Raw genomic sequence first — 19,451 nt, 5'->3', positions numbered from 1 at the left:
ACTTTAGCGTGAAGAGTAAGGGGTTGAGGAGGGGACTGCCTTTTTCATATACGGAATAATTTCTGTTCGTTTTAAGTTTTAATGTCGCTCCTTACTTTCAGTTAGTTTCTTTTTGTTTATTTAATTATATTATTGGTGTGCACACATTCTGATGCTCGGTGGAAGAGGGGTGAGAACACGAAACACGCTCTCGCCCCTCATAGCAAGATAAGATGGGTTTTTCAGTAAACAATTTTACCTTTTTTTCCTTTGCTTGCTGCTTTGCATGAGTAAAAAAACAGCAAGCATAAACAGATGATAGGGTCTTAAATTTAGGTTACTTAAGCTTTTTTTTGTTCTTGGGACCTAACCAAAGCTCTAAGGATCTAGTATTTTTATGCTTGATATATCTTGTTAGGCTCCTGTTATTGATGAAACGTGTTATATATGTTCACAGGGAAACTTAGTTTCTGATTTGCGGTCTGGTATCACGTCAAATTCCGCAAGAGATTTCTGTATAGATTAACTTTTGGTAGTTTTAGGCACTGTATATAAATAATATAACAGTAAGATCACGGCTTAGTGATTTTTTTGGCTACTATATCCTCGGCGCTTACAAGCAGCTCCTCCCATTTAATCTGCTATCAGTGGTCCAGTGTATATTACCCTGGAACGCGTATTTTCGCAGAAACTTTCTCAAAATGCCTCAACTCGATACCTTGAAACCTACTTGTAATTCCTAAAAACATTTAATAATAACATTGCATTACTAATTACCGATTTTTGTATACGTATTGGAATAAATTAATTTAATTCTCTTTCAAATTTAGTGTTACAAAGGTGAAGCCAAGTTTTGCGTTCAAGAGAAATCTGACTTGTCTACCCGTAAAAAAAAACGAATGTCGCTTATGTTTATACTTGTTTAAATGTTTTCCGGAGTACTTGCATCTCGGTCCGGCTTTTTATAGTGGTTTTAGGGATGGTTGGGTGTAATGAATGTCTATATATGTTTGTATTGAATGCTTAAACAAATGTTTTATATGTTTGCTTAAACAAATTTAATTATCTTATAACAAGTTTGTGAGTAAGCGTCATTTCATTGTGCATCCGTCTAAAGACCAGTGATTAGGCTTCTAATGCCCAGTGTCTATTTGGTCAGCGACCAGCAACTTCCTTAAGCCATTTTTGTGGAGTGTGTTGAAGCACTGTCAGGCTCTTCCTTGACAAGATGAATCGATCTCTTCTAATAAGGAATGCCAAGAACGTTCAAAATCAAGAACTGGCCTTACAACTCTTTTAAAAAGTTTCATAGAAATATCTGGCCCTCAACTGGTGACAGTTCTTTGAGGGAAGCATAGAATTGTGCAGTTGTGAATAGTGTATTAGACGCATTCTCTGGACATTTAGTTATCGTTACACCAAGGTCTCTTCTGGTACCCGATGCAGTAATGGAGACAGGATGAGGATATATATGGTCAATCATAGTATATTGATGTTTCTCAATATCTATGCCTGTGTGTCAGGTCAAATCAGACTTGAGTTTTATTTATATACAACTCCAAACAACTCGACATTGTTGGCACGTAAAGTTATAAACACCATTCAGCACATTTTCATACACTTAAAACTAGGTTGCTCCAAGAACTGTGCCTCGAGTCTCATATAGAACACTGTTAGATAGGCAAGACAAGCTACCCACCATTGGTGAAGAGTCTTGCATTTGCACTCTAATAGCAAAAGGTTCACACAGGTATTGGTATGTGTGAATTAGTACTAACTGCTGTTGACCACAAAGATGATAGCGTTACACCTTGGCCGCCTTCGTTGGCGTTGGGCCAAGTTCTATGCCTCTGGGGTCATATAGAACACTTAGCTAGGCAAAACCAGCTACCTACCATTGATGAAGAGTCTCGCATTTGCACTCTAATGGTAAAAGGTTCACACAGGTACTTCCTATGTGTGAACTAGTACTAACTACTGTTGACCACAAAGATGTTAGTTTGACACCTTGACCGCCTTTGCGATTTCTAGCTACCTAAGATCTACAGGAAGGCCATGGCCAATTGTTTTGACGAAATATACTATTGGCTGAGAGATGCTTGAGAAGCAAGGCATTGACAGTTCTTTAAGGCACATTTAATATTGGCAATGTGAACCTGATTGGTCTGTAGTTTTACTTTTTCTTTTGTAAACTGGAACTATGGGTGCTTCATCCCATTGCAAAGGTGCTGTTTTTTTTTAAGCAAAAATAATATTGTTCTTGCTCAGAAAGAGAGAACAGTTAGAGAACCAATGGGATTCATGTTCGGTTTTCTTAGGTCCTTTATGCTTGTTAAAGCATTCAAATAGCTATTGGTCTAGTTTACTTGTAAGTTTGCTATTTCTATAATTATTTTTGAGTTTGCTAATGTTGTGTCTATAATTGAACACGCGCACAGGCTCTTGCGCTGGAATTATTTTGGGAAGTGGATAAGTTTGTCAACTTGGATATACGGGATTTATCAGAAACTTGGGACACAATGCTATAAATATCTGAGTTTTTGGAGATTTGGCACGGGACCTCCATGGCTACATGTACCCCGGCAGAAACACAGGTGAAAGCGTTAATATTATTTTTAAGGGGGGATTTATCTTTCAATTTTTCCATAAGGCGATTAAATAATTTGTCAATGATTGCTCTGTTCCTATTTTCCTGCGAAGAGGATTGATGTTTGGACCAATCTTTAGGTGAATTCTTGTCTGTAAATTGACATCGGTAATGCTAAAGACCAAGCATGGGTGGCTGCAAGCTTACCAGAAATGAGTTATAGAGAGAGAGCGTGTTTGGTTCCTTGGAAGTCACCAACGCAAGGTACATGGGCGTTAGAAGGCCTAGTATTCAAGATGAATGGTGTCAAGGCTCCACGCTTAAGTCATAGCAATTAGGCCTTCATCTTGGTTTTGTCTTGAGCCAGATAGCCACTTTGATCGTCTTAGCTAGTAGATTTCAAATGTCAGTTCAATGCAGATACCCTATGTACACGGAGGTAAATCCCCAAAACCTGGCCGGAATTATTTTAAGTGTTACATATATCTATTTTGCTACTATCTTTAATATAATGCTGAAGAAAATTCGTAGCCTTTACGCAGGGGGGGGAGGGGTGACATGTTGCCTCTCAAGTATTTCTGTGCACTATAGTCCCTTGAGAAAATTCGTCGAAGTGTCCAGAAAATTGTAGAAGCCAACTGTCTTGTAGCAAAGATCAGTTCCCCTCCCTCATAGAGAACATCTATGCACCGCCAGTTTTTTTAATATATCATACTTGTTTCTCACTATTGTATTTAACTTTCTTTTTTTTTTTAGTGAATAACATTTATAACCTGTATACCAGGAACCACCAGTCGTTTTTAAGTCTGCACGCCTTCCAATATTATACTGCAATCTTGCGCTCCTTCGAGAACTTTATATTTTTGCTGAAATACTACTTTTTACCTTATATGTACCGTATAAGGTAATTTTGTGTACGTTTGTTCTTAAGTCACCCTGGGAATACTATTGTCGCCCTCAGAAATTGGTGAACCCCCCTCGAATATGTCTGCTGCCGATTATCTGAAAACAAATGAAACCCGCTAATATTGTCAGGCAGGAATTCAGACTTCTTTAAAACTAAGAAACACACTTAATTGAACTTTACAGAACTGTTCGCATAAAATTTCGATATTTTACACCTTTTGTTCTGTAAGTTCAAATAGTCACCGTTACTCAAATAATCAGATAACAAGAGTGCTCACAAATTTTACGAGTTAATAAATGGTTATTAAATAGTTTGTAATAGATAAAGTTGCATCCTTCAAAAATTTTGTGGATTTATGGCTCATCCAGTTCCGATACCACCTTGAATATTCTAGGTAAACATAGTCTTCGCAAAGTTTAACAGAAGCACCTTTAAAACAATAGTAAAGCAAAAGCTAATCTAAAAAAAAACAGACTAGGGAAGACCTAAAAGCTTTCTGGTTTTCTATTCTTTTGGAAGATATTAATAATAGGAAAATATTGGCAGTTGTTTGATCTAAAAGCAGATGTTTTTTGCTCTTGCCGGGACAATCCGTTAAAAATATTAGATATGGAACCGATATTTATTTTTTAAATTTATGAATCTCTGGATTTTAGAAGTAAAGGGTAACTGCCTCCATCCCCAATAGAAGACCAAATACATGTTGTGAAACATTTTGAAATATATATAAAAAAAACATAAATTTTCATGCAAAAAGGGTTTTTTCTTTTATGGCTTCCCTTTGACCATCAAGAATTTTAAAAATTGTGCCTTATTGAAATTCTTACGGGTATCTTTATCGCTCCCTCTTTATGCTGAAAATGATGTTGCACAGTGTAATATTGCAAGCTTCTATAAACGATATTGCCTTGAATGTGCAACTGAACGGTAATCACTTCTTCCAGATTGGTCTGGACATCTATTTCCAAAAGGATTTATCAAAATAGCGATTTCTGGTAGCATATATTTTTAGGATTATTCATTTTAAGACGCTTTATTTATATTAGGCTTTCTACTAGGTATTGAAAAGGAAATTTTGAATTAGTTAAGTCAAGAGTTTTGCGTTAGCAGATTAGTGAAATAGCAAGTGGCACAATAGTAAGTTATAAATGCTGCATTCAGATCTTTGGAGCAAAAAGCATCAGACCTACTTCATGCTACCCTTTGTTTTACAACCGGGAGAGTTCCTAATACCATTGGTAGTGCTCATACGTATAGTGTATACTCTCTAGGCAGCAAAAAAAAATAATTTGTGTGTGCATTCAGGGCCAGATTTAAAGCTTTGACGCTTCTAGGCCCAAGCGTTATTGCCGCTCCGTTTTTGAGAGATTTTGTGGAAATCCCCGAAGATCCGCGAGTAGTGGAAGCACATAAAAGAACGCAACTATTGAGCCAAAAGTAATGACAGAGAGAGGTGATAGCGAAGTCTCAGCTGCCATTCTTGGGAGACATTTGACAGTTTATGAGTGACCAAAAAATTCCTGTGTTGTTTTAAAATGAATTTTCTGTTAATAGACAGCGGGGTGGCGGAGTGCACCTGATACTTTGACGATACATTACATCAGACCAGTTTTTGTTAAGTAAAATCTCAGTGATAAATTATTGCGCCCCTAGACCTGGGCCTATTTGGTAAATCTAGGCCTATGTGTATTCCATTTTATCTTACTTTTTTTGCCGTTGTCAGCTGGTAAGGTCATCTACTCCGGTATGTTGTGTTAGGCTACAATCTGAAAGTGATTGCCAATCATGCATCTAAAAATCCTTTCCAACTCGGCATAACACCCTTAAAGAGAATTTGGAGGGAAGCTATTTCACATATATCAAGCTCCAGGGGAGTTCAATTTATGAGTATGTATAAAAACAGAATGATCTTCCCTGGACTTCTCTATTTTATTCTGATTTCTATTTTCTGTCTTATATTCGTAAATTTATTTTCTTTTTTCCTTCCCCATCGAAAGGTTCACCCTCGGGGTCAATCTGTGTTCGTCAAGATTCATCTGAGCTGTCTACCTGTCTTAATTTTTCTTAAAATCCGTAATTATCAACATTTGTCATATCTGCACCCAGTGATAGGGGGTCTACCCTCCCAAAGTCTGGAAAATGGGCATCCCATAAGAATTGTTTTGGGTTTTTGGCCACTTCCCAGAAAAGCTCTTGTGGAGGTTTTTCTAAATAGAGGAAGAAAATCTTGGAATTTTCGGACAAGAAATATGCATGCCAAGCGTACTTCCATTACAATTATGGTTTACCCTTTTCCGTATTGTCTCTGGTCGTAAGTGCAATGAAGATAGAAATGAAAATTTCGATTAAGTTACAGCTGCATCTTTGATAACGGTGCTAATTGAGTTTTGAAAATCCGTTAAAGTAGTTTGATTAAATAGTTCTAAGAGTGGGAGAAAAAGACACTCACAAGCCTCAGAGGGGTAGAATTTGAATTTTTGAGCGTGTTTAAAAACAACATGTTCTTTCCCTGGACTTTTTCTTTATTCCTGGACATCCTAGAATTTGAGATACAGACACATAATTTATCTTTATGCAACAAAGTTAAAATTGTGCAATAAAAAGGACACAAGAACGCTCCTTTTTCATGAATTTTCCCTGAAAAAATATCTTATTTGTCCCTGGAAATACCTTGAAACTTCGAAAACATATCCACTACGTTACAAATTCATCTATATTCACAGCATACTTTTATGTATTGTGTATTGTAAAATTATTCGATGGAAAGAACCTAAGAATGCACTTTTTTATTCAAGCACAACTGCTCCATGGAAAAATTTGACTATATTAGACATTATTTCAACCACTTATAGTATTACAGCGAACGACTTTAAATACTTAAGATTATACAATAGGAAGTGCTTTCTTTTTTTCAAGACTATTTCACTTTGGGAATATTCTGTGTTTTATCCCTGAGAGAACTTTGGGATTTCAACTGCATGCACATACAATTTTGAATACTTTAAAACTACAAACAAAAATTGGTATTAAACCAAAGCAAGTGACAATTGTTTAGCTCACTTGCCAAACTAATCAACTCTAAAACAAACAACTAATTGAGTTGATAAGAAAAAAGAATACCATTCTGATTATGTTATTCTTACCATGCAGTTGAATTTTTTTTATTGTACGTGTGTGAGACTACTGAAAACATGAGTGAATATTGGCACGGGCCTGGTGACAGTTCTCCTTCTAAACGAATATTGTCCTCGTGTATATTCTGTGGGGGGAGGGGGGCACTCTTCGACTATTCAGTGTTAACTTGTGCTTCAACAACTCTGAAAAAGTTATGCCAGCTTTGCCTCTCTCAGAGACTACCCGGTCTCTTGTAAAACAAAGACGTCGCACTTGTAAAACAGGTGCACACTGATTCAGTCACGGAGGAGGGCATAAATAACCAAAAAACATACAACATTTGTTTATATCCATTTTTGTTACGTTTTTACGAGTCGAACAAACATTTCGGGGGGGGGGGTGTTCAAACCCCCTGAAACCCCCATCTGGATACGACCTTGGTCACCGTGCAAACTTTTAAGACCCACGAAAAAGGTCTAAAACCTTATATAGTCACTTCAACCAGACAACTGATAAATTATCGTAGTATCAAGCACATCTGAGCATACTCATCCACCCAATTTGATCAGGACTTTAAAACATTACTTCCTCCCATGATGTACTACTTTTCGTTTTACGCCAAAAAGATTGCAACATTTGCACCAACCCCAAAAACGATGCGTTAGATCCAAATTTTTTTGACAATTAGGTGCCAATATTGACAAGTCTTTTCTTTATAGATGACTAAAGGTCGCGAGAAAAGTAGCATCTATTGCAAATTGAAGCAAAATGCAAGAAAAATTAGATTTTCCCGCTGTTTATATTTTAGCTAGTATTTTTGTCGTTTCCAAGGCAAGGTATACTTCGGATTTAAGTCAAGGAAACTCAGCGCAATTGACCATAGCAGAATGTGATGTGTAAAAAGGTGTCAGTGCTTTAAATAAGAACACTCTGTACAATGTCTTAGTACAACCCCATGATAGTTAAGTGTTGACGTGGCCTGTGCCAAACATATTTGTGTGATTCAATGTGACGTGGCTCCATTTAGGGCCCAAAATTTAATAAAGGATCGCACGTATACGAGCGGTTGATTCGCTCAAACGTCAACTAAACAACAACAACTCTGCGCAAACTCGGGAACAAATGTGTTCTAAAGATTATCATATGTTCCTTCTAGCTTCCTTTTATATTTACAGGTATACTTTATCTGTGTTATCAGAATATAAATCAACTGTTTCTCTGATCACATGCAAGTTTGATCAGAGTAAAAATAACATCGCCTATTTTAATCGGATGAACAAGTAGTGCGTGGTTTCAAAGTTTGTTTGCAGCAAGGAGCAGAGAGGAATCAGCTAAGGGCTGTATGGGAATTTTTGTTTACCTTCTAAATCTGCTCTATATCTGTATATACCGTCGAAATGTAAAATCTGATATTCCTAATTTTTTTCGAGCTTTTCTTGCCCTTGACTCGGAATTTGTCAGTTATTGATCTCTAGTCAGTGAACTAAATATCAATGGATTTTGTGTTTGTTGCGTCAAGGGGGGGACGTGACTCCCTTGTTTTTTCCTTCCTAAATTTTGAAAAATACCTTTTTTGGGTATTTTCATTAAAAATTCCTTTTTTGGCATATTTATTGAAAAAATGGACATATTGGGCCCCTTCCTGAATTCCTGAGAATTGGCAGCATTGTTCAGTATTGGCAGTTGTTAGATTTTGTTGTATGCTGGATGAAGAGCCTTTAAAGTTGTTTTACTTATACCATAGGTATCATAAGTAACAGTAATGAAGTAAGCTTTATCCCAAACGTAGGAAATAAACAAGATAAAGCTGCTGTGACTAGAACGAATTTAATTTGTCATAAGTGCAAACAACTAATATTTTGGGGGGAAATAGATGTCTTTTGTGGTGTCGGAGTGAAGTGCAGTTTAACGTTTGTTTGTTTGATCCTGCACACCCAGGCTATAAGAAAAAAGTGTCATTTGGCTCTCTATTGCTCAACAGCTTTCAGAAGAGGGTAAGGACATAATACCCTTCTTGATGTTTTGATGATACCTACAGGGCATATCCACCGTATGGCTACCAACAAGTCCTTTCACCTCTTTGACTCTAGGTCACGCTGTTGCAATAATTTGAAATCTTTGACTTAAAACGCAGCGTTATTTTATCCATAGTTCGAACAGAAACGGACGAATGTCTGCATGGATTTCTGCAATGTGTAAACGAACCATAAAATGTACAGAATGTAAAAAACGAAATAAAATCAGAAAAATAAAGGAGAGAAAAATGCCAGGCAGTGGATGGATAGAAGAACTTTCAACCCAGTTTACACAACCAAAACTTATGCTTTTCGTTAATTAGCTTTTCAGATGACTACTTTAAAGAAACAAATAACTAACGCTAATAATATGCCATGAAGGATATATATTTTAAGACATTTGCGTTGGGAAACACTCTTTTATCTTTCTTTTACAGTGAATAGTATTGAATAGAAAAGTATTCTCCATTAAGATGAGCTGCACGAAAACTTTTGAAGCAACAGTTTCATAATGCAGTAGTTAATAATTGTTGTTTTTCTTCTTTTAAGTCACACAGCTCCATGAACGTATATTTTTTCGTCCATTTTCTGCTGATTTTTTACACTCGTTCCTTACTTTTAAAATTGTCGCCTTTTAAGTGTTAAAACTGATTAATTACATATGAGTGTCTTTCATTAAAAATTGATTCTCCTATTTTCCTTAATTTTTTAAGACGTATCTGCTGGTGTGAGTTTCCACTTAACCAATTTGAAGAATCAGATAGCTTTTACTGTCTGTGGTGCTTGAAGCTGGATCGTCTTCTGAACGATCCAACTGATATGTCTTAATACGTTTTAATTGCAATAATTGTCTTCAGAACGTAAAACATTACAGAATTTAAAAAAAAAATATTTCCTTTTCTGTATTGTTCGTTCTGAAAGCTACAAAAGGCACGGTGCCTTATATTTTTGTTTTGCAATTAATACATTGGGAGTTCTTAATCTTATCTTAATTTATTTGATTTTCTCTGTTTAGTTTTGGAGGGTAGCAAACCTTAATAAACACTGATATTCTCAGTAATTTATGAAGATTGGCTTTCCGCCTTGGTTAATTTTTAAGTCCCTTCTTTCACCTTCTCCATCAGGAGAAGCATACAGTTATTTTTGGGGGAAGGGGTTTTCAACGGAGAGGGGGGGAAGTGAGTCCAACGTTGTTGAAGGACTTAATTTGGATGGGTAAATAAATAGTATTTTGTGATAAAAAAGCACGACTAAGGATATACTAGTACCATTGCTCCTAGCCCTTTTGGTCGATGTCTTCAGTTTCTGTGTATATTTATACTGATTTATATATAGTCATTTCACCACCCTGCATACGTCCCTGTTTTTATCGCCTCATGCATCCTAGATTTGGGCATTATTTACATTCCAAAGACCTTTAGCCTATACAACATTGTCCTCCTGTATTATAATATATATTCCAGATTTTGTCGTAGAAACTCAAAAAGGGCTCAATCGATTTGAAATTGAAAGGGCTAGTGCCCTTTTTAATAGTCGAAAGTGATTGGAAGGCTTGACATTATTATAGTAAAGGTCGATGTGGGTACAATGTATTATTATTTTTTTTTTTAGACCAGGGCACTTGGTATCGAATGAGTTGTCGTAAGAACTTCGAAAAGGGCTCATTCAATTGAAAATGGAAAGGGCTAATGCCCTTTTTAATAGTCGTTAGTGATTAGAGGGCAACTAGTCCCCCTATATATCTAGATTCTATAAATCCTGATTTTTATAGAATTACAAGTCCTTTGCTCTCCTCTGTATTTCCTAGTTGTTCACAATAGTTTCAAACAATGTGAGTACAGATCTGCTAGAATTATATGTAGACCACAATCCATTAATTCATAAAGATAATACAACCCAAAAAACAAGTAAGCTGATTTGTACAGCACAGACTGGAATTGAAAACCACAATTGAGTTAGCTATTGGCAAGTTATATACAGCAGCCAGGAAATGAAACCCAATATATAAATCAGTTAATATTCAATAATCCTTTTTTACGTATGTACATTTTAAATTCATATAAATTTCTTCACAAATGTTTTCAATGGTTATGTTTTTTTTTGCTCCACAGCCTTTAGAGGTCTTTGTCGATGATGAAACCAAGTTAACTCTCCATGGACTGCAGCAGCATTTTGTGAGACTTACAGAAAAGGAAAAAAACAAGAAATTGTTTGATCTTCTTGACTTGCTGGAATTTAACCAGGTGAATAATTTTATCTATTTAACCAGTTTGTTTCTTAATAGCAATTGGAGGATTGAACCTCTAAGCAAGCCAAGCGCAATAATATAACCATTGATATAGAAACTTTCACTGTGAATAAAGTGTATCTTCTAAGTTTAAGAGGTTCAACACAACCACAGGATCGGTAATTTCTTCTGCTAATTTAGCATATCGTGAATCCTGAGTTACTTTCGAATAAGAGATGTTGAACTTTCTAAACACAAATCAGTTGTCTAAGGAAGACTTAAAGGCCGAGTTGAAATAAGGGTATAGAACTTTTTTTCTTCTTAATTCTGTAACCTTAAATGAACATTACCATATGAAGTGAAAGTTTTTAGAGTCCCGTATGCTCTGATTTGACTTGTAGATTTGTCATATTTAAATTAATTCTCTTTCTCTCTCTCGGTCCCTTTCTATTTCTCCTTCTGTCACGTGTCTAGATGTTTGATAATTCAGTATAAAAGAGTTTTGCATGATCTTCCTCATTTACAAGCCATGAAACCTTGGGGGGGGGAGGGTAGTTATTTTATCTATTGAACTTTTTTTTTGAAATGTCTTATCTTATCTAACTATTACCTTTTTAAAACTGGTGGTAGTGATCTATAACTTGTAAAGCTCTTTTAGCAGGATTTTTTTCTAATAACTAGAGGACTCAGTTTAAAAATAAACCAATTGTATAATAACTATTGAAGTTTTGGCTCCTACTAAAAAATAGTGACCTCTTTTATCTTTGAATCCTCCACCTTCAAAATAATGTTTTCTACACTTGGGAGAGGATAGCCCTTGTCGCTTTTTAAAGCTAAATACTAAGCATCTTATATTTTTTTTAGATAGCTGCATATTAGGCTAATAGATTTCGAATTTTATTAAGTTTAATTCAAGCGGGAAACCAATGTTTTTTTTAAGGACGTCCTTTTACTTCTTTTTTTCTTCTTCTGAAAATTAACATGACTATGTTGACAAATCTAGCTTAAGGGTTTCCTCTGTCACACTGTTCCATGAGTAGTAACATTTATACGTAACAAAAATAAAACAATTCATGCTAGATGCATAAATAGGAATAATTCTTGAGGCGGGTGGGTGGGTGTTTCACACGTCCTCTTCCGTTAAATTTTCTTTATGCCACATTTTGTAGACAAAAGTTAGCGTGACTTTTTGCTATATTGTATTAAGCTGCTGTGAATAAGACTTTATGTTTGTAAATATTTTTTTTGTGAAGGATTTAGGTTTTAGGTGCGTTTAAGTTTTTGGTTTTTTTTTTTTTTTTGTCTTCCTTTTTTCTTTTTTTCTTGAAACGGACCCCAGAAAAGTTTGGGTGTTATGCAAAAACTGCATAATTATTTGTTGTTGTTTTTTTAATTTAGAGATTCAATATAGCGAATTTTCGGGGCATATTTAGCGATCTAGAGGCAGCTAAAAAGATCTGATGAAAAATCTTGAAAATTTCGGATTCGATACCCCGATGAATACAAAAAAAACTGTATGCAGCTATGTCGTTTTAGTATTAGCGTTAAAAAAAGATACAAGGATTGAAAATCAGCGAAAAGTAAGCTAAAAGTAGAAGACACAGATTAAGAAAGTGTAGCTTTCCTTTCGAGGTGAAGTTGTCTTTGGGAAGCAGCATATTGTTTGAATATTGACGAAGAATGATGTTGAATTTACCAATTTAGGTTTCTTCTTTATTTTCCCGATTCAGCGTGGTATAAAGCCCTGAAATATCCAGTTTTATGTCTTTGGATTTTTTTACATCAAAAAATAACCCTAAAACATTAGTATCAGTCGACTCAAGTTCAATTGTCAGCGTCCCAATTTGAACCAGTTTTAACAGAATAGACCTATGTGTCTTTGATTTGTCCGTGCCTCCCGATCTTCGACTATAATTAATTCTTCACCCATAAATGTTAATGAAGATGTTTAGAGCAGTTTTCTTTTTCAGGTTGTAATATTCACACGAACGGTGAGTCGATGTGAAGGCTTGACTTTGCTTTTAAAGGACCAGAATTTCCCTGCCATCGCCATCCATTCTGGTATGAAACAAGAAGAAAGGCTTGAAAAATACAAAGAATTTAAGGAATTTAGAGCGGTAAGTTCTCCTCTCAGATGTTCTATTTTGATTTTATTTTATAGCTCGATACTTTTAAAATATAGCTTATAATTTTAAATATTGAATAGTCAACCATTTCCTGAACCATGGCCACAAAGAGGGATCCTAACAGGAGTCAAAGTTCGCTTTGGTAGTCGTTGTAGCTACGACAAACAACAAAAACACGAAGAACAATAGGGAAATCTTTTTGCAAGACAGTGGAGATAATTTGAATGAATATTTCGGCCCTATGTCCAAGGGCCGTCCTCAGCAAGACAAAAATATATATATGAAAAAAGGCTCACAACAAAATGCGACCAATAAAACCAAAAGTTAAAAATTTTTCAAAGCAGTCCTAGCATCCTTACTTCAGCGAAGTTCAACCAGGACTGATAAAAAGTATGGTAAAACAAGGCGATTCAATGAGAGTATTCATTCAAATTATCTCCACAGTCTTGCAAAAAGATTTTCCTATGGAAAGGTTATGGAAAGGCAATGTGGTCTTCGTTGCTATTTTTGGGTACATTATAAAACTTCTACATTACATTGTAAGATAATACATACTACAGTACATTATAAAACTCATTATAAAAACTTCTTTTTATAATGGGTGGGGGGATTTTAATTCCCTTCAGCAACGGAACAGAATTTAAAAATTCATTTATTGCGTGGTAAAACTGTAATAACCCACGAAACACCGAGGCCCCTAAATTATTCAATTTACTCATTCTTCACAATTTATTAAGAAATAAAGGCTAAAATATTCGCGATGATTTGCTTTTTTCCATTAAAACCTGTCACAAGGGGGTGGCTTCCACTCTCTCCCTTCCCATTAGTACTAATGACTTTCTCTGGCGTTTTTGTGTAACTTTCTTCCACATTTTTTGAAAATGTCATCGCAAGTTATCTATGCCAAGCGCACCTTGGAATTCTTTAATTTAGGAGGTACGACTCTTAATCCTAAGACTAATGTATGTTGAAATTTGTAATATTAGATACATTATATCATTTATGTTGAAACTTCAAGGTATAATGGAAGAAGCTTCTGGTGTTTTCCTGGTGACCCCCCGAAACAAATGAAAAATAGTAGCATAAAACGCCTTGTTATCTTCTTCGACCGCTCCCCTCTCCAAGGAAAAATCCTATGTTTTTGCGTCAGCTTTTTTTTCCACGTTTTCTCATATGATTTTGTTAGTCATTAGAACTGTGGAGTAATTGAATTCAAGATACTTCTTGTGAAGGTGCAACTAGAAACTTCTGATGATGGAAATTGGAAACTCCAATTTTGGAAATACGAATATTGACTCATAGAGTTTTATGTCTCTTTTCAAGCCGGAAATGTCAACGTGTCTTTGCTGCTGAAGAGGCCTCTTTTGACGGGATAAATGTCGAACTGGTATGGGAATCTTGTACAATTAGATTGAAAATTTGAAAGGCTCTGGAATCACAGTTACTTTACTTTGTTTACGGCCTTAACTTAAAGGTTTTACTTTTCATACTTTCGTTTCAATATTTTCTTCATTGCGTAATCAGAAATTATTTCGCAAGTTGTTAAGTGTACCTTCTTTTCATTTTTAACAGTCGAATGTTAGAAAAAGAACTATCCTGTACTTCTTGCGAAAAATTGTGAAAGCGGTTGAAAACTGAATTGTTAATTTACTGGAAAAAAACAATAAACACTGACAAATAAATCACTAAAAAAAAAACTAAGCAACAACACTAAACAAATAAAAGATCACTAAAACCTAATTCACTCTGCTAGTACAAACGACTTTTTATTTCCAGCCCATGGTTTTAGCTAGCCGAGGATGGGGGCAGGAGAGGTGCCTCTTACAGAAATAATTGTTTCCACTTATAGAAACATTGATATTTACCCGATATAACCCCGATATTTCAGGGAAGTTCGGAGGAGGGGGATTAATTTAGCCTAATCTTGTTTTCCCATTAAAAATCACAGCTATACAAGTCTCAATTTCATTGAAAATTAGACTTAGTTTAAACAACTAATAAGACAAGAGAAATGGACGCTAAGACATATTTCCTAGGCAAAGGAGACACAGCTTTTTGGGGTTTGGAACAAGAGAAAAAGTGTCACCCAACAAATCTCTTAAATAGTTTTAAATTGAGTTTTAATAGTTTTAAACATGCAATTTATGGCTATGAATACAATATTAATAGTGATGGAATGATGCAAACTATTTCCTCGATTCCTCCTTGATGTCTCATTGCCGATACAATTCCTGATTTTTATACCATTCTTAGACATCATTTTTTCCTTCTTTTTTTCTTTTTTTGGCACTTATTTATTTACTTTTTTAGGTCCAAGAGATAATTTTTTTTTGTTTTTTTAACTTTTTTGCATGATTTAGTTATTTCCTTACACTTTCTGTTTCTACTTTTTTTTGTCACTTATAAAACTTTAGGTAGCCACATTAACTCATAAAGTTAAGTGATTTTAGTGCAGCAGCTGAATATAAATCATTTGCTGTTTCCAAATTCCTAGCTTAAAAACTAGCACCGAAATTTAAAACTTTATAATAATTTTTTCCTCCTTTTGCACTATACTAGTGTTGATTTTATCAGCACTTATCACCACTTTAAGTTCTCCATATTTTGTTTGGTGTCTATATAAAATAGCTATGATGAAATTTCGGGTTTTATCATTCGCGGTTCACGCCAGAACAGACTCTGGTCTTTGATTAGCGCGTGTTTCCTCCGATGTCTGAGCTTTTCCCATTGTTTAGTCTGCTGATTTTAAATTTTATTATGGTTTTATCTATTTTTTCTTAAATCTTTTTCTAGAGAATGCTTGTATCAACCAACATATTTGGAAGAGGCATGGACATCGAACGTGTCAACATCGTCTTTAATTACGACATGCCAGAAAATTCTGATACATATCTTCATCGAGTGGCTAGAGCTGGTCGCTTTGGAACAAAGGTAGGACTTCTTTTTTTTTTTTTTTTTTTTTTTTTTTTTCAATTATGTTATGTTAGAAATTTTGTTTAGTGGATTTCTATTGTTGGTTGTGTTCGATTAACTTAGACCTTTTTTTCTCGAAAATGGCATTAGATTGAGGAATAAAAATTCTAAATATGTTATTTTTACTGTCAAAGGCTGGTTCCTTCATTTGGATACATGATAAGGAATTTGTTTTTATTTTATTTTAAATATAGAAATTTTTTCTTACGAAATATTCTAACGTATAAATTTTCATAGAATTTTTTTTTTTTTTAATTAAGTAAAATAAGGCGTCACGGTCCCCCCAGTTCCACAAAGTTTTTCTCGATGACTGGTAGAATTGATAGTTAGGAAATTTTATTGTTATAGTTCATATATATATATATATATATATATATATATATATATATATATATATATATATATATATATAGTATATATATATATATATATATATATATATATATATATATATATATATATATATATATATATATATATATATATTTATTGATTTTCATCGGTTTAGGATTTTGACTATATTTCAGGCAGATTAAATTGATTTGCAACATAGGCGATCCACCTTAATGAAAATCTAGCTCTTGATAATTCAGTTAGGGGAAAATGAAACTTCTTTGGGCGAATAAGGACAGAAGAAATAGGGTCCCCAACAATAGCATTGAAAGTCATAAAACGACATTGCTCTATATAAATCTTTTAGTTGTTTGTCATTAACAATATAAAGAAACTTTTTGATGATTTGGGTTGTGGTAGATGTTGAAGCTGTGTAGGACGAGGAATACAGGACCCATGAATTCTTCCTGCCTTATTCTTGGTTATCTTTAGGGGTTGTAAGTGAAGCGCAGTTGTGTTGAAATAAATTATAGAAACACTTGTAGTTGTTATTACTGCTGACGCCCATGAAACCACCTCTCTTGACTTAAGGCCTTACCAAAAGTAGCATTATTTTTTATATTTTTTTTTAAAATGCCGTTTTCAACGTGACTTTTGAGTTGGGAATTCTTTCTAGATTAGTGCTCATTTCACGCACTATTACGGTAATAGATTTGTGGAATGTGACATAGATTTGTGATGCTTGCTAACGAGGTTTAAGCCAATCCAGTCTAAGTTAACATCTTAAGAGACTTGCAGCCCACAAGGATTTTTAGTCAGATTGGCCAAATAAATGTTATCTATATTTTTAAATTCCAAATTTTGACGAGAGAATGCTACACTTTCGCATTTACACACTGCGTCTGTCCACTTCTTCCTTTGTTTACCAGGAAACAAATCATACAAGCCGGTATTAACTTTTAGCTTGCAGATTGAATATTATTATTATGAACTGTCCATAGTCCGTATCTAAAAGGAGTAACATCTTGGATATTATTGTAGCCCACGAGGATTTTTAGTCTTCTTACGAGTCTCTATTTTACACAGGTCTTTATACAGGTCTGTTTTTTAGGGTTTGGCGATTACTTTTGTCAGCTCTGAAGAAGACGTCAAAACGTTGAATTCAGTTCAGGATCGCTTTGACGTCAGTATCACCCCCTTACCAGATGAGATCGACTTATCCACCTATAGTAAGTTTAGTTTAAATTGTTTTTTTTTTATTATTATTTTATCTTTAAGCACCTACTTCAGTATGTATTCCCAATTATTTGACGTCTTAGCAAGTAGGATTTACTCAGGATGTTTGAGAAAGCAAGTGACTTCCATTATGAACCAAGGTATCTGAAGCGCCAAATCATGAGACACAAATTTGAATCTGTAAATTCAAAACTCGTGAGACTTGACATAGTTTAAATTATTAAGGCCACAGTTTTTTTTTCAAAGGCAATTTTCAAATGCTGTGCTAAGACAAAAACTGGCCAAAATCACTTATTTAACATGTTACACTGAAATTTTGTCTGTATGAAACACTTTAAAACGAACTTAATGGACAGATTTCATCGCTAGAAAATTACCTGGAGTTGTTTTTGAATCTACAATAAAGTAGTAGTAAATTTTAGATATACAAATATCTAAAATTTTAAATCTCTTCTCTTCGGTTGGTGGAAGAGGTTTTAGTAATTGTTCGAAGGAGGCACTTACAGTTACCCCCCAAAATCTAAACACTTAATACTCTCTTAATATTGTGTTTCTGTTATAATTTCCTTTTTTCTCATGATACTTTTAAGTTTTATTGCCCTTTCGAAAGAAACTAAGGTGTACTTCCTTCATAATTTTTTATGTACACATAGACTTATCACGGAAATAGTATAATTTTAGGCCATAATTTGGAGTTTGTGGGGGGGAAGTGTCCTTTGGATCAATGATTGGGAATTATCTCTTTTTATTGGGTAGACATACAGGATATAAGAGAGCATTATATTATGAGTGGTGATACATGAAAGCAAAGCTACTTAAATTTATAAAATTGGAATATATTTATGGTTTGCGGGTTTTAAACATTTCTGGGAATACCTTCTACTAATCATGATGACGGCCACTTAAGTTCTTTTTTTTTCAAGAGACGACCTTCATTAGTTTTACGTATTACCTTTTCGTTTGTTTTTAATTTGAAATGCAACCAATTTTACTGTGTAAGTTGTTAAGCTTGACCTGTTACGGGAAATTTTTGAGAGTTGTTTCATTTTTCCCTTATTTCCTAAATATTTTATAATTATCCTTTTTTACCATCTGTTCTCCCCCCATCATGGAAATGTCGGATTTCTATTCGCGATATGACATTGATTTATATAGCAAAAATGAAACAACCTGGAATCCTCCAGTGTGTTGCTCCTGTTGAGTTCGAAATCTGGGTCCCATACTGCCAAGCTGGGATCAAACCCGCAGTGCCACTACGGGACACATGTTACCTTATTGAAGTCATTCTGGTTTATACTTGTTGTGATCTAGAGCAAGCAGCATGGGCAATAGGTTTTAGTGTTAACAAAAGCAATGCCATACAGTTTTTTTTTTTTTTTTTTTTTTTTTTTTTTTTTTTTTTTTTTTTGACAAGAGACTTTAATGTTAGTACTTTCTTTCTTTTATGGGCGATAGCTATTTGTCAATTTGGGATGACCTAATTACAAATGCTTACAGTTTTGATTAATATTCATTATAATTTGTGACTTGAAAATCAGCTCGATAAGTTGTTGGCATAAGTATGTTGATGAAGACAGTAGTAATGTACAATTTTCTTTTTCAGTTGAAGGTCGTTGAAACAGGATCAGATTGTTGGAACTACTTGACATGATTAATAGTGTACTATTGCTCTTTATTTTTTTCTCCTTTTTTAAGCCGAAACTACAATAAATAAGTTTTTTATACTATTATTACAGAATTTGTGTTTAACCAAATGATGGTAAAAATATAGTTTTTTGTTTTTTAGAAAGGCTCAGTTTTTAAGTATAAATGGGTGAGGAGAGTATTTCTCCTTTGCTTCATATTATTGGTTAGTCTCTATCACACTTACACGATCTCTACAAATGAAAAGAGAACAACATTTGTGGGGCCAGTTTACAAAGAAAGGTCTGAATGATGATCCCACCCGATAATA

The 19,451-nt window shown here is 34.5% G+C and overlaps 1 protein-coding gene across 1 annotated transcript in view; it reads left to right on the top strand.

Moving 5' to 3' along the window:
* Positions 1 to 19,235, top strand: part of Hel25E (ATP-dependent RNA helicase 25E) — a 49,115-nt gene extending 29,880 nt beyond the window's left edge. Inside the window, exons 6-10 of the mRNA XM_089094300.1 lie at positions 10,714 to 10,845; positions 12,800 to 12,946; positions 15,749 to 15,886; positions 17,373 to 17,490; positions 19,101 to 19,235. Of these exons, the coding sequence (XP_088950426.1) occupies positions 10,714 to 10,845; positions 12,800 to 12,946; positions 15,749 to 15,886; positions 17,373 to 17,490; positions 19,101 to 19,114 (549 nt within the window). The 3' untranslated portion in view covers positions 19,115 to 19,235. The remainder of the gene's footprint in view (positions 1 to 10,713; positions 10,846 to 12,799; positions 12,947 to 15,748; positions 15,887 to 17,372; positions 17,491 to 19,100) is intronic.
* The last annotated feature ends 216 nt before the right edge of the window (positions 19,236 to 19,451 follow it).

The sequence above is a fragment of the Artemia sp. Qi Xiang Cuo genome, chromosome 9, assembly GCF_049724085.1.
Source record: "Artemia sp. Qi Xiang Cuo chromosome 9, ASM4972408v1, whole genome shotgun sequence".
NCBI classification, from domain to species: Eukaryota; Metazoa; Arthropoda; class Branchiopoda; order Anostraca; family Artemiidae; genus Artemia; species Artemia sp. Qi Xiang Cuo.
The sequence above is the reverse complement of the archived record's forward strand: the minus strand, read 5'-3'. Positions and strand labels throughout refer to the sequence as shown.